The sequence below is a fragment of the Metopolophium dirhodum genome, chromosome 1 (assembly GCF_019925205.1).
Source record: "Metopolophium dirhodum isolate CAU chromosome 1, ASM1992520v1, whole genome shotgun sequence".
NCBI lineage: Eukaryota > Metazoa > Arthropoda > Insecta > Hemiptera > Aphididae > Metopolophium > Metopolophium dirhodum.
This window is the reverse complement of record NC_083560.1, coordinates 148,014,996-148,031,646: the sequence shown is the minus strand read 5'-3', so window position 1 is coordinate 148,031,646 and position 16,651 is coordinate 148,014,996. Positions and strand designations below refer to the sequence as shown.

Below are 16,651 nucleotides of genomic sequence, written 5' to 3'. Positions count from 1 at the left end.
TACTCTCAAATCAATGATTAATTTTATTGGCTGGACAAATTTGTTTCATTACAGTAAATGTATTAAAAATTAGTTGTTCCGTTAATGGAGTAATATGCGTTTCTTTTAATTTATAAAATATTATAGTGTAGCGAGCTGTGACTTAATACCATATTACCCAATATATAACACTTATTTAGGCAGTGTAAAAGTGTATATATAATCATATATTATAGTACGCGCCGCGTAACATTAATAGTAATAGTAATAGCGCACGCGCTGCGTGTGTAGTAGTACAGCGAATATCGAGCGCGTGACCCTGGACGGCGTGCGTCAATATATATATGCTTACGTATATAAATAACTCGTATAAAATGTCCGTATAGATCTGTGTGGTTATGTGGAATAAAACACCACAAATGCGCAACAACAACACACATATGTTCATCCGGCCGTGTGCAAGCGTGTGACAATCCCACGGTGGACCTAATCGCAAGATGGCCATATATGGTTATCCAGAGTAAAGTAGGGACAGGGACAGAACCATCGAGGAGAGCTGATGGACAAGCGTTCATCAGACGAGCAACCGACGAGCTTAGGAACAGTCATCAGTAACTATTGTCACATCTCGCTAGCTTCATTCGTATATTTGGACTTAGAGTAATTTTTATATAATCAATCACAGTTGAATAAGTTAAATAAATCAAACATATTATACTAAAAACTTGAGATCTACATTTATTCCATCATCCTTCAACCCTATTGACTGGGGCACGTTACACACATAATCACATGATTAAACAGACATACAGTAATACAGTGACATAGCATACTAATTTTAAAGTCAGAATTAATATATTAAAAGAGCGAAATAAAAACACTAATGAACACTAAAAACAAGAATAAAATGTACATACTGGATGTTTTTACTGTACTCGAAGGCGGTGAAGAGGCATCTACGTTAACCATCATCATATCACTTTGTTGAACAGCTTAAATAATTTAAATAAATATTATTTTATTCATGTAAAAATATTAAGGTACACGAATTTACAGAGAATTTAAAGTTTTTATTTAATTAAAGAATACTTACTTACAGGTAGTTTTATTTATTTTTTTTTTAAATTCATCCAAATTAACTTTTTGTCGTTTATTTTTTTTTTTGACATGATTCGATGTGTCTTCCAATTTGTATCATTTTGATTATTTCGATTACGTCGACAAAACTCACATGTCAAATAAATACTTAATAACTTAATATATTAAAATATTTTTATTATTAGAAAAATAACGAAAAAAAAACAGACACGAGAATTGCAAATGAAGAACACGAGTAAAAATACTTTTAAGTTTTAACCATTTAACCATACAAGTATACGACTATTACACAAGACTCCAAATGTCCAAACAAATTATTTTTGTCTCGTTAGTGGTTAGTCGTTTCATTATATTAATCACAAACTAGTTTATACCATAGAGTATGGACTGCGATATCAATATAATATAATCCGTAATCCGTATTATTTTTATATATTTCCAATTTATTTTCTAAAAATAGCTGCTTCTGCAGTAATTACTGTCCAACGACAGAACGTGCAGCCCCACCACCGGGCATAATGTGTGGTGGGTGGAGGTAGAATGGGTGACTGGTTATCATGCGTCGATGCCGGGTTCGGCCGTCCTATGCGACATGCGTGTGTAGGCGTGTTCCTTTAACGTGTAGTGTACAGATATTAATATTGGTCATTACTCATTACGATTACTTATTTATTAATGATTAGTTATTAGTGCCTACTGCCTATAGCGCATACTGCATACAGGCTACAGCATAACCTGTCTCTCGACTATAACTGAGTCTGGCACTCTTGCTTGTTTGTTGTCTGTAAACAATTTAGTATCTACAAAATAAAAACTATATTATATAATAAAAGCAGTCACTCACGACCCGCCCACCCACTCCCTAAAAAAGTTCTGGGGTATTTACCCCATTTGCCCTACGTGTTCAGCGCCACTGAAGTTAAGTAACATTTGTGAAAACCAACTTTCAAAAATTGTAGCGTTAATTTGAGAATGATAATCTTTGTTACCAGAATTACATCTAAAAATAAGTTTTGATTCTTTAATAAACCCGAAAAAAGGAGATTTAAGGTCATTAGAACTTCCAACACATAACGATTCTTCTTGATTTCCAGTTATTTTACTTTCTTTACATATCCGTTGTACAGTTCTTAGACTCACCGCACAAGCCTCTGCCGTCCTCTCATGTGACTGTAGAAAATAATCTGCCAATTCCGGCTTGTCTTTGCACTTGGCTAAGGTTTTAAAAATTGTATACACGTTGTATATTGTTTTTTTCGTTTGGGAATGTATATCGGGTCAAATCGACATTTCCAAAAAATAATTTAACACAGGCGAATAGTAAAAAAACACCAAAAAAAAATATAAAATATTGTACAATATTAAAACGGCCGCATAAAAAAATTGCATTCAACTCAAACGGTAGCAATCAACACATATACGAAGGGCAGAGGATCGAAGACTAACACATTTTGAAAAAAACTGTTTCTGTATACAATTTGGTTTGAATAGAATGACAATACAATAGGGAAATGGAATGCGGTCGCCAGCGCCAGATGGCCAGTTTGAATATAAAAACACCGCGCTTCATTGTTACCATCACCTGCAGCAATTTGTAGTACGCACATTTACATTATACATATTGTAACGAACCCAATAATATACATACTATATTATTGTGTTCGTTTCTTCTTCAGGTATATTCAATAACATAGAAGATTAGATAAAGAATAGCATGTAATTTAAATATATAAATCTTATTAAAATACGCTGTAGGTGTACAACGAGAAAAGGCAACCTTGGGATCGCATTCCAATGGGGATGAACAACCTCACCTAAACAGGTTAAGAAAGTAATCAATGATTACTGATTAGTCATATACGAGCAGGTTCACACACTATAAGAAAGGGGGTGGCGATCCACGACCAGATGGCCGAGCACTCATATTTAGAATACATTAATAATTAAACCATAGTACGCATTTCTGAACAACTATATAAAAAAAGCCTACAGTAGAAATATGACCAAGCATATATCATAGTCATGTGAATATATATATATAACAATAACGTATAGTATCTGAATATTAACGGATGGCATATACCTAACATATATGGTAAAAATGATAATGGGATGTGATTCTTGGAATAGCCAGGCGTGGGAATGTATCGATTATTTTGAATCACGTCCTGTGAGGTCCACGGACATATCTATAGACTAGGGGGAAGTAGGAGAGCAGGAGGCCCTATAAAACCAGACCAGAAACGGCCTGTTGATTAGATACTCTTTCTACTTGCGAGCACCTTCACGCTGGACTGTATAAACATTGTGTTAATCTTTCGACTTTGAGAATTTCTGAAAAAAGTTAATAAATTCAAACTTATACTTCAACATCAGACTATTATTATTTCAACAAAATCCTCTCTATCGGTCTTGCTTCCTGGAACTTATATATTATAACAATATTGTATATACGATATACCTTATACGATAATAAAATACCTGTAATGTAATGGTTCACAACTTTTTTCATAAAACAAAGCTGCACCGGCTATTAATTTAATAAATAATACTTTTAGCACCCCTGGCTTACATGAAAACGGGCGGCTGGCGCACGACGGTCACCCACCTAGTTTTGCTGGCCGTACTATAGTACACTACTACACTTGGTGATTAATAACCGTATGCGCCATCTTCAGAAACATGGAGATTAATAGCGTGAAATAAAATATGTTTAAATTCAGAGATTAATTGCCTAGACAGTGTGAGTGTGTGAGCCATTTAATAAATAATTAAAATAACACATACTATAAATTTTCAATACATTTCTTGTTAAGCGTCCACCCGGACTCCATCTCTCTCCGACCACCACCACTTTTACCACTGCTCATAAAGTTTTATTATATTAGTTCAGAGTTTGGTCATAACACGATTCACCAATGTTTATAACATTGACTTACAAGGTATAATAAATTGTAATTTTCTTTTTAAATTGTCTACTTATTAATTTAATAAAGTAATATTAGTAGTATATATATACCATTCCTGGCACAGTGCCGTATATACCAATAAAAGATCACAAAAAAAAACAATGTGTAAAAAGATCAGAAAATCGAAATGCAATAATAATTGAAATATTTTTTCAAAAAACTTATGTTATTAATAATTTTAAAATCTAATTGCAATAATTTTAAAATATAATTGCAATAATAATTAAAATATTTTTCACAAAATCTAAATGCAATATTTCTTAAAATATTTTTTAACAAAATCTAAATGCAATATTCCCCAAAATATTTCTCAAAATACTTATGTTATAAAGACACATTCCTAGTACATTTCCTTAAAGTCGAAATGTACATGATAACAGAGGGGGCAAAACGGCCCCTCTAGTCCAAATGATTCCCACAGCATTTTAATCATACAAACACATTTTAGATTCTGAGCGAAGCGATGAATGTATTGATTCTACAATGATGTGTGTTTTTTTTTTTATTTATTTTTATTTTTAATTTTTAATTTTTTTTTTATTTTTGTGTCTGTCATCACCTTTTAGGACAGTAAAAGTGCTTGGATTTTCTTCAATAGTAACTTTTCTGATAGGAAAGTGAATCTAGTTGGTACTTTGGGGGGTCGAAAGTAAAAATTTCCCAGTAGTTTTCACAAGCGACGTGAAAAACAAAAGAAAAATTAAGGAAAAACGGGAATTTTTACGCAAAATCTGTTTTCGAGAAAATCGATTTTGGTTTTTGGTGTAACTCTAAAACAAATGACCGTAGGGACATGAAAATTTGACTGAATGTTTATATTAGCATTTTCTCTACACCATAAAATTTTGACTCTTTTTGAGCTGTTTACGGTCATTGTCAGTTTTCAATTTTTTTAGTTTTTTTTTCTATAAATATCAATAAAATTTTATCTGTTGAGTAAAAAAGCTTGAAAATTTAATAGAAGGCTCCTAGGTTATTGTTTCAAAGGCAGATGAAAAAAATCATTAGTCACAGTTTTTAATTATAAGCATTTAAAGTTCAAATTTTGACAAAATACGGAAAAATCACGAAAAATAGCAAATTATTTTGATGAGAATTCATAAAAATTTTTCTTTTTAAATCTAAGATTTGAAAATGTAATATAAGATTACTCATAAGTTTGTCTACCTTTATCAAAAAAAAAATGTCTAGAAGAAACTTAAATTAAATTTTTATGAGCGTCTGAAATTTATATTTTTACAACATTTGATATTTACTCGATTTCTCATGTAACAATTTTCTTATTTTATTGTAATTAAAAAACGAATGACTGTAGATACTTGAAAATTTCACTGAATGTTTATATTAGCATTTTCTATACACCATAAAATGTTGAAAATATTTTGACTCTTTTTGAGCTGTTTACGGACATTGTCAGTTTTCAATTTTTTTAGTTTTTTTTTCTATAAATATCAATAAATTGTTATTTGTTGGGTAAAAAAGCGTGAAAATTTAATATAAGGCTCCTGATATATCGTTCTAATAGCAGTTGAAAAATATTAAAAATACATAGGCACAATTTTTTTTTATAAGCATTTAAAGTTCAAATTTTGACAACATTTATCAAATTTATAATTTATTAATTATTTTGTAGTTAAAAATTTATAAATTTTTAACTTTTATGGCTAAGGATTGAAAATTTAAAACAAGGCTCCACGTAAATAGGTTATATATAAATTACTTTATTCACAATAATATCATCAAATATACTTGGTAAAATCATAGGCTGACTGACCGTTTTCGCTCAGAATCGTTTTTCTATACAATGATATTATATCATTGAATTCAAATTTAACACCATCCATTACAGTGACCCACTTGTAACCTACTGTACAGCAGAGCGACATCCACTTATCCACCTTTTTAATTTTAATTCTTTATAAGTCCCCCTCATAGTAACATAGTGTAAAATCCAAATAAAGGGTCCAAGACCCCCCCCCCCCCCCCAAAATTTTTTTCTAATCTTTTTGATTTCTAATTAGAGCATTGAGATGGTTTACAAAATCATTTCTGTCTATATTTGTTTTATAATGTCCCCAAGCTAATGTTTCAATACCATTTTCTAAAATAAATCTTTTATCATCATAAACACTTAAAGCTTTTTTGTTTTGTTTAACATATTTTGATTCTTTTGTTAGTAAACAATTTTCAAAATCATTAAAACATATTTTATTTTCCACAACATTTTTTTTAACACCTTTGGCTTTTTTTAATTTCTTTTTCACTATTTAAGATTCTATGGGAATATAATTTGGATCTTAAACTTATAAATTCAGTCATAATTTTTCCATTTAACTCATCTTTAAATTTACCTAATACTTTTTCGTTAACTAAAGGTAAACCATAAATATTCTCTTTTGAATAATCTGAAGTGTCAAAATAATCTAACATAATTTTCATATCCTGGTAGAAATCATCAGTTTTCATTTCTAATATTAGTGAGTCTGTATCTGTAACAATCTAACTCTATTTCCATATTTTTTCTTTATTATATTATAATAAAAATCATACATTAACAATTTAGATAAATCTAAAACACACATCCCTATATATATATTGGTTGTTTGAAAGTTATTTGACATTTTTTCATATGGACTGCAGCTAAATTCTCTGTAAAAATTGTTCTTTTGTCAAAATTTGGTTTTGCAATTAAATGTTCTAGTTAGGTTTTTCTAGTTGGACTGCATTAGAACATAATCTTATATCAACATGATTTCTTACATTCATCATGGTACGTCCATAAACACTATTATTCATTATTTTGAAATATTCTTTTTCAAACTCATTCTTAGCTTCTGATCTGAGATCAGTATTAAAATTAATATACACTTTTAACCAAGGAGATTGACTAAATTCTAACACTGCGAATTTTCTCTATTTTTAAACCTAAATTAATATATCATTTTAGTGTTTCATAATGTATTTTATATTTTTTCTTGTCATACAAAGTTGTTAATAATTTTGGGAGTTGTTTGTCATCAAAATACTGGTAGTAATATTTCTGGTGCTAAAGGGAAATCTCGGCGGTTCCGAGTTGCGTGCGAAAATCGTTTTCTGGGTCGAATTGCGTGCGTGGTTTTTTCATAACAGGGTTGAGTTGTGTGTTTTTTTGCGGTTTTTTTGTGACAGAGCAGAGTTGCGTGCGAGATACAGATTTATTTACACTAAATAATTAAAGAATACATTTACTCTTCGAATACAAATTATTAAAACAATATTAATTCAAGTGATAATACAATAAAAATGTAATTTAAAATTACGGTAAAAATATTATGAAAATAAGAAAAAATAAAAAATAAAAATAAATAGGTTTGTTTAACCAACTGGCAAATTTTTGTACGCCAACTTTTCAATAAATTCCAAACGAGTTAACATTTTATTTTGAAATTGATGCATAATGTCATTAATATAATCTTCTTTTTCTAATACCTCCCGTCGTTTTTTTATTACATTTGAGCTACGAATTTTGACATAAACATCGGTTTGTACATTTTTCAAGATTTCTACAAATTGAAATGTATTTGGATACGCAGAGTAAAACATACTGTTTAGTTTCGAATGGAATGACTCGCATGAATTAGTAGTGCGCTGCAATGAGTTAGAAAATTCAGCCCATAAGTTGGGATTTAGACGTCGTGCCGTGCGGTTCTCGCGGAACTTTATCTTTCCAATTAACGATTTAATTAATCTTGTTATCATAATTTATTTTAGTCTTAACTTTATTTAACATTTACGGTTTAAGTACTTTTGTTATTATAACATTTAATTATTCTTTTCACAATGTCCACTTCAACCAATGAAACGCTTGATACCAATGAGGCTCTCAAACAAATTTTGGATACGGTGAATAAACTTAAATCCACCCAAAACAAAATCATTGCATCTATCAATTCATGCCGGGAATCTAACAAAACACTGGAAAAAAAGTATGTTATTATTGAGTCGAAATTAGATACCCTATCAAATCAACTAGCTGAAGTTATTTCTGAAAATAAAACCTTGAAAGCTAAAATTGAGCAGATCGACGGCAAAATAACAACTTTAGAAACTGCGGCTTCTCCTGGAACTAACGTTGAATCAGTTTACTCTGAACTTATGGACCGTCAATCTCGAGCACGTAATATTATATTTTTTAATATACAAGAATTTAATTCCTTACCTGATCAGTTAACTGACACTCTTACTGTTGATGAAATACTCAAAAGCATTGATTTACAAATTAATCCTGTATCTGTCCGTCGCTTGGGTAAACAATCAAATAAGCCTCGTCCTCTGCTTACTACTTTACCTAATTCATCCGATGTTTTTGAAGTCTTAAAAGTAAAACGTAAATTACTTAGTACTGCTAACTTCAAGGATATCGCATTGCATCTGATCGGACAACACAGGAACGGCAATATTTTACTAAAATTGTATCTCAACTTAAGCAACGTAGTGATGCCGGCGAGGATAATTTATTTATTAGATACAACAATGTACCAACTGTACTGTAATTAGGCAACAATGTACCTACTATCTCAAAAAACTTATAACATCAACTACCTCAAAAAATCTATCTGTATATTATCAAAATGTCCGCGGTCTAAATACCAAATTAGATGTATTTATACGTAACCTAGCACTTCTTAATTATGATTTAATTATATTAACTGAAACCTGGTTATCTCGTTCTGTTAATGACTCTGAACTTGGACTTTGTCCTCATTACACCGTTTTCCGATGTGATCGTTACGAAATTCATGGTCCCGACATTCGAGGAGGAGGTGTCTTAATTGCAATCAAAGTTCAATATCCATGTCATCGCTTAATTATACAACAAGATTTGGTCGAGCAACTATTTGTAAAAATACATATAAATCACATTTCTCTAATCGTCGGATCAGTGTACTTCCCGCCGCGCTCTGATTTAAATTTATATAATAGCCATGTTAATGTAATCGATAATCTTATGAGTAAATATTATAATGATAGATTTTTGGTGTTAGGTGATTACAATTTAACTAATGTTAATTGGGTCTCTAATAACCGCAAAATTATTCCTAGATTGTCAAATAATAATTTGTATGAATCAAACATTATATCTGCCTTATCTTATGTTAATGTAATGCAAAATAATGTAATACATAATTCTTCTGGATCATTACTAGATCTAGTTTTCTCAAATATTGTCAATGTTAATGTTTCCTTGGAAACTTCTCCTCTTGTCCCTCTAGACTATAAATTTCATCCTGCATTAAAAATTACACTTCAACTTTCATCCACAAAAAAACAATTTATATTATAATGAAATTGTTCATGATTTTATTAGTTGTGATTATAATGCCATTAGGTCTTGTATGGCCTCAACTGATTGGAGTTGCATATTTAAAGATTTACATATTAATGAAGCACTTGATATATTCTACTCCAGATTACACGATTTAATTGATGTACACTGTCAAAAAAAACGTATGTTCTCCTCAAAGTATCCTTTATGGTTTTCCAAAACTCTAAAACAGTTAATATTCTCAAAAAAAGTTGCCCATAAAGTATATAAACAAACGCCAACTAATGTAAATTATAATATATTCTCTAATCTACGTGCTCAATGTAAAGTTGTTAATAAGACTGATTATGGTAATTTTATACAGAGAACTCAAAGTTCAATAGCCTCTAACCCTAAAAGGTTCTGGAATTATATTAATAGCAAACGATCAAATTCTAATATTCCATCTGTTATCTCATATAATAATCAAACTGTTACTGGTGGTGACAAAATCGCGGAAAGTTTCGCCAATTATTATTCTACTATTTACAAACAATTACATTTTATGCAAAAACCACCCGATGATATTAAATCGATGAAAGTCGATTTGAACACCTGCGTCATTACTTTAAGCGATATTTATGATGAGTTAAGTAACTTAAAATCCACTACTTGTCCTGGTCCTGATAATATTCCGTATGCTTTCTTCACAAACTGTAAATGTGTTCTGTCTATCCCTTTATTATACTTATTTAATATGTCACTTAAATCTGGTGTTTTTCCGGATAAATGGAAAATGTCTTATATTAAACCGATTCCTAAAGGGGGAGACATTACTTTGGTCACTAATTATCGCCCAATTTCTATAATTTCGATTATCCCTAAATTGTTTGAAAGTATTGTACACAAAAAAATTTTTCCGTTATTTAAAAATATTATCTCTGATGTTCAACATGGCTTCATGCCAGGTAAATCAACAACCACGAACTTACTAGTACTCCAAAATTACATCCTACAAGCTTTCAGAACTGGACTCCAAGTCGACGTTATTTATACTGATTTCTCCAAGGCGTTTGATAAAGTAGATCATTGTGTTCTTAGCTCAAAGTTATTTAATCTAGGTATACGTAATCCTTTCCACTCTTGGTTAGTTTCATTCATAACTGGAAGGCAGCAATATGTAAAATGCACGAGTTTTAATTCTTCATTATTTAAAATTAACACTGGTGTTCCACAGGGATCACATTTAGCTCTACTTCTATTTAATTTATTTATCAATGACATCGAATTTTTAAACTCTAATACGTTATTATATGCAGATGATATGACAATTTACCGTATAATTACATCACCAGCTGATAATTTGTTGCTACAGGATGACTTAAATCGTCTCAGCACCTGGTGTACTCAAAATAATTTATCCCTCAACATAAACAAATGTAAAATTATTACCTTCTCTAAAAACCGTACACCTACTTTATATAATTATTATATAAACAACATTAAATTAGATCGAGTCTATCTGTACAAGGATCTGGGAATTTATTTTGACCCATCTCTTTCATTTAATGATCACTATATTTATATTCAAAATAAAGCCTCTTCAATGTTAGGTTTCATAAATCGTAGCTGTAAAGACTTCGTAAATCCTTTAGCGTTAAAGTCACTCTACTGTTCCTTCGTTAGATCATTACTTGATTATAGAATATGGTCCTCACAATCAATCGGTGCTACAAAAAGCATGGAATCAATTCAAAACCGTTTTCTACGTATCATTCAATTCAGATGTTGTATCGAACGAGCGCCTCACTCATCGTATCAACCATTACTGTCCTATTTAAAGCTAGAAACCCTTGTCAAAAGAAGGAAAAGACTTGATCTATGTTTTATTTTTAAATTAACGAATGGGTATATTAACTGTCCTGAACTACTTTCTTTATTGAATTTTAATATCCCAAATCGTAGAACTAGGCAATTCAATACTTTTTATGTGCAACTCCAACGTTCAAACTATGGTCTAAGTGCTCCTATGAATAGATCAATGCAACTTGTTAATTATTTAAATGTTGATCTATTTTCCTGCGTCTCCTTAAAGGATTTTGATTTTTACCTAAATAATATTTTAGCTGTATAAATATTATAATCTATGTTAATTACTCATAAGTTGATTTCCAATGTTATACTACTTTACTCTGTATTATTAACCTTTTTGTTTTCAGTGAATTATTTTCATAAGTGTCTCATCACATACACTACTTAAACCTGTATATTTACCAAATGGATACTATCTGTATAATTGTCTTATTATTATTTTGAAATTAGTGTTCATGTGATAACAAATACTATTATTATTATTACTATATTATATAATTGTAGACGTATGTCTATAGTAAATGTAACTGGGTTCGCTCGTTTAAATTATACAAATAAATAAATAAATAAATAAATAATGACGGTGGAAATTTAGAATTTGGTAAAACATAATTTCTTTCGAAATAATTACAAAAATCATGCAATTGCTGATTATTTGGTTTTATGGCCATGAGGTCTTCAGCAAAACATTTATGAACATCCTCAGGTTTTAAAAAAGATAATCCAAAGAATAATTTTAAAAATTTTTCCCACTTCTGATTTATTTTTAAAATTCTTACAAAGACCAAGTGATTGAATTTTTCTCCACATAAACTGGCCTAAGTGAAAACGACAGCCTTTGCGAATTACTTCGGGGAAAATTTCTGAAATTGCTGTGTGTATTGCTTGTTCAAAATCAGCGTAAATTATACCTGGTGTAAAATTTAAATTCAATTCAACCATTTTTTCTATTAACTCGGAAAAAGCATCTTTATATATTTCTTTAGTTTTTCCCGTTAATAAAAAAAATACTAACGGAGTATAATTTGCATTTTTAGCTCCATGAATTATGAATAATTGGTAAAACGGTCTGGGACAGCTTTCAAACGTCCCATCAACATATAAAACATCACATTCAGTTAAATGTTTTAAGTTGGATTGTGTTGAAAATGCTACAATATTTTTTACTGAATTATTTAACTATATTATTTTTTTCGGTGGGGCAAATATATATTTGTAATTTGTATATTATTGCTCTATATTTGGATTTTCCATAATACTTTTATTAATGGGATTGATATTTTGGTATATCAGCTATTAAAGGCATTTATTGTAATCATATAAATCAGACAATAATGTAAAAGAGAGGAGTAGGTAAACTGATAAAAAATAAAAATTTGTGTGGATTTTGGTTTTATATTATTTTAAACATTACAACATAATTCGTCGATTGTTATGGATGGAGGCAAATTTATCTACAACTATATCTAGATTTAAACTTTTGGATATTCTTTTTTCAATTTTTAATATAGCAACTGATGTTAGTTTTTCATTGCACATATGGTTTCTTAAATAAGTCTTTATTTGCCTTAGACTTGAAAATGTTCGTTCCACTCCTGCGCTTGAATGTGGTATTATAATAGCAATTTTGCATAAGATAAATAACTAGAAAAATGAAAAAGCCATTTTATAGTTGTCTAATAGTTTTGCGAAATCAAGTATAGTCTTTATTTCATAATTATTTTCTTCTTTTTGTCTTTTTATTAATTTTGGTAAAAGTTTTAATTCTACTTCTAAGCTATCTGTATCAACACCATAATGACGTGCAAAAGGTAATATATTGTCAAAATTTAAAAATGTTGAGTTCTTAGGATTTAATGAACTAATTCCATTCAAAATTGGGCTGTTAATTTTGAATCGTCTATTTAATTAATTTACTATCCTATCAATAACAGGATAAAATATCATAAGTCTTAAATCGTCATTATTTTGTATTTTTCTTGATTCAGATATTGTTTCCGTTAAATAATAAGCAAGATTAGCTGGTAGTTTTTTTGTTCTAACTAATTTTTGAGTTTCTAAATTTTTAATTTATTATTTTTAGCAGTTAAATTAACTTCTTTTATGAGTATACTGAATTTTTCAATATCATTTCTATATTCATTTAAATGTAAAATCAATGCATTAACAAGACTAGAGATAGAACTTAAATCAGAATCAGATTTCTGTAAGTAATCTGAAACAATTTGTAACTCATGTAAGGTTTCACAAAATAAGTGTAAACAAAATAGAAATTCAAAATTAATATGGTCTAAAAGTGATCTAGCTTCTAAACATTTTTCACATTTTGTTTCTAAGCTAACTTTATTAAGTAAAAGCAATATGATTGGAAGTGTTCTTTTAACAGCTATACAAGCAGCTATTTGGCAGATCCATCTTGTTTCTGAAATACTTTTTAGTTACACACATTTAGATTTTGGACAATGTTTTTTTTGAAGTTCAATAAATTGAGTGTGCACCGTTGATCTACTCATAAAATTATATAATTGTTGAAGCAATATAAAAAACATTTTTACTTCTGTAATATTCTTACAAATATCAACAACAACTAAATTTAATCTGTGATTATAACAATGAGTATAAATAGCTTGAGGTACTTGACGTTGGAACATTGCTTGAACACCATTAACATTGCCACTCATTACCGCAGCCCCGTCATAGGTCTGTGCTATACAATTATTAATATCGATTGAACAATTAGCCAATGTACATTCGATGTAATTAAAAAGTGCTTGAGCATTTAATAAAGAACAAGGTACAAATCCTAAAAACCGTTCATTAATTATATTGTTATAAAAATACCGAACCATGAATCATGATAGAAAGTTGTTCAGTTTTTGATACATCTTTAGTTTCGTCTGCAAGAATAGCAAAATACTTACATTCTTTTATTTCATTTGAGATTGACTGCAATACCATTTGACTCATTATTGAAAGTAATTCATTTTGTATGGAATGATGTGTATATTTGGCATTTTTTGGTAAGTTTTCAATTTTATTTTTTAATCTTTTATCTTTTTTTTACATATAATTCTAATAGTTCAAGAAAATTTCCTTTGTTAAGACTGCTTTCACTTTCATCATGACCTCGTTGAGCTATGTTTTGGCAGGCAGTATACAGTAAAATTTCAGCAATATTGTATATGTAATAACGATTTTCTCTAATCAATGCCTCATTTGCTACATTAAGTTGTGTTTGAATAGATGTTGTTTTCCTTGATTGCTTATAACCGTCCCACTTGGACATACATGTTTTATGAGTAATTGATTTGTCATGTCCTTTAATTCCACAATCTTTGTCCATGGCATTTTTCCAGTTTTTAAATCCAGATTTAACCCATATACACCCAGTGGCCTATATGTAGGACACCAGAAATAATTATTGCTATCGGTTTTATTTTTAGAATTTTCCCCATTTTATCGATTTAGGCTGTTAGATAATATAATAATCGACCCGATGATATTATTTTGCGTTGTATAGTCGAACGTTATTACGTGTTAGTAACATTTTGTACACCGCCTTGTTCAAATAGAAAAAATGGCTTCATCGTCAAAGTAAGTGAACTATATTTTAGATTTTTTTTTTATACATAAAACACATACAATCATATATATTACTATTTACATTTTATATTTTTATAAATTAAATTAATTTATTCCACATACTTTTTCATTTATTTGCGTTTAAATATTAGTGTTCTACATGTAGGTCACTGGGGTATTCTGTAGCCTAATATGTATATTTTTTTTAGATCTCTTTGTGTGAATGATATTATAAATTTGCTGGAAGCAGATGAGCTGAGTGAAGATACTATTTTCTTAGAACCTCCGGATGAAAATATTACTGACGAAGACTCCGATAACGATGAACATACAGGTGATATAAACCATTTACCTGCTAGTGTATTGAAAGCTAATGTTATTTTACCGAAAGAAATTCTCAACACCGACAATTATTACGAATCAAAAAAAAAAAAAGTTGTGACTACAAAAAAAAATCGGGTTGTAGTGGGCATGAAAAAAAGTCAAAAAGATTCATCTCAAATTTGGCGTGAAGGAGATTTAGAGACTCCTAAAATAACAGAGCTTTGGGGTCCAGATGAAAACAGTAAAATAAAATATGGCTCACTTGCGCCATTTGAACTTTTTGAATTATTTTTCGATGATCAAGTTTTTGATTCTATTGTACAATATACAAACATTTATGCTTCTTCTAAAAATATTTCTTTGGACTTGACAAAAAATGAATTGAAATGTTTTATTGCAATTCTCTTATTATCTGGGTATAATGAAATGTCTCGGCGACGTATGTACTGGGAAAAGGCCCCTGATACAAATAATGGTTTAGTGTCCAATGCTATGAGGCGAAATAGATTTGACGATATATTTCATAATCTTCACTTTTCAAACAACAACAACTTGGATAATTCTGATAAATATGCAAAAATAAGACCGTTGATTACTATGATAAATACTAGATTCCTAATGCACGCTCCTCACGAAGAATTTCATAGCATAGATGAATCCATGGTGCCATATTATGGTAAACATTGACGCGGTCCCGCGTAATAGCTGTTTGAATTCAAATAGCCTTTTACACGGAAAGCCGCGCTACGCTTCTCAAACAAACCGCCAATCGACGACGGACGACGCCGGCGCGCGACACCCGCGCTGTGAACCGTCGGCCGGCCGTTGGGTGAACCGGATTGTCATGTTACTAGTTTTTACCGACGACCCGCACGAGACTGACACATACGTCCCCGGCCGATCGTCTCTGTTTTTTTCTTTTTTTTTTCCGTTTGATTTGTTTTTTTTGTTCAGTGACCGACAGGGCCACAAACGGATTTCTTGTTTGTTCATCCGCGAAATAAATTTAACCCTCACATCGCAAAACTTGTGTTTTTCTTTATTTGTTTTGTCGTGTGAAACCTCTACCTCAACATCACCGCACCCACGCGGCCTTCACTAGGCCCGCATCAACTGGCTCCCCGTACAGGAATCACCGGTAAGTGAAAACTTATTAACTTACCCCTTACTACCACCATCATATACCCTTCCCGTTGCGCGACTTGGAAAAAAGTCCCCGACGCGATCCGACAAAAACGTGGTTAGCTGGCGAAAACGGAAAAAACCGGCGTTACGTAATATATTACATAAGGACGTAACGACCAGCCGCGCCGCCCGATTTACGGACGCACCGACTACACCGCGCGCGACGCTCCAAAGTCCACACACACACGACGTAGGTAGGTAGGAACGCAAGAGCGCGAGAGGGTCACACCACCACCGCCCAGCACCACCACCGATAACGTCAACACGCGATTACCTGGGACAGAAATACCACATAATCGGACTGCCGTCGCCGCCGCCCAAAGCGACAGCCGCCGTCTTCCCTAATCGCAGTAGTGGG

The 16,651-nt window shown here is 31.0% G+C and overlaps 1 protein-coding gene across 1 annotated transcript; it reads left to right on the top strand.

The window, feature by feature from the left end:
- Positions 1 to 14,779: 14,779 nt before the first annotated feature.
- On the top strand, positions 14,780 to 15,795 carry LOC132933297 (piggyBac transposable element-derived protein 2-like). Its single transcript, XM_060999604.1, has 3 exons — positions 14,780 to 14,796; positions 14,994 to 15,426; positions 15,565 to 15,795. The coding sequence occupies exons 1-3, from the start codon at positions 14,780 to 14,782 to the stop codon at positions 15,793 to 15,795; spliced, it is 681 nt and encodes a 226-aa protein (XP_060855587.1).
- Positions 15,796 to 16,651: the final 856 nt, after the last annotated feature.

Coding starts and splice junctions, on each gene's coding strand:
- LOC132933297 (XM_060999604.1), top strand. Junction 15,427..15,564: donor ATCAAGTTTTTGATTCTATT/GTACAATATACA, acceptor TACTGGGAAAAG/GCCCCTGATACAAATAATGG.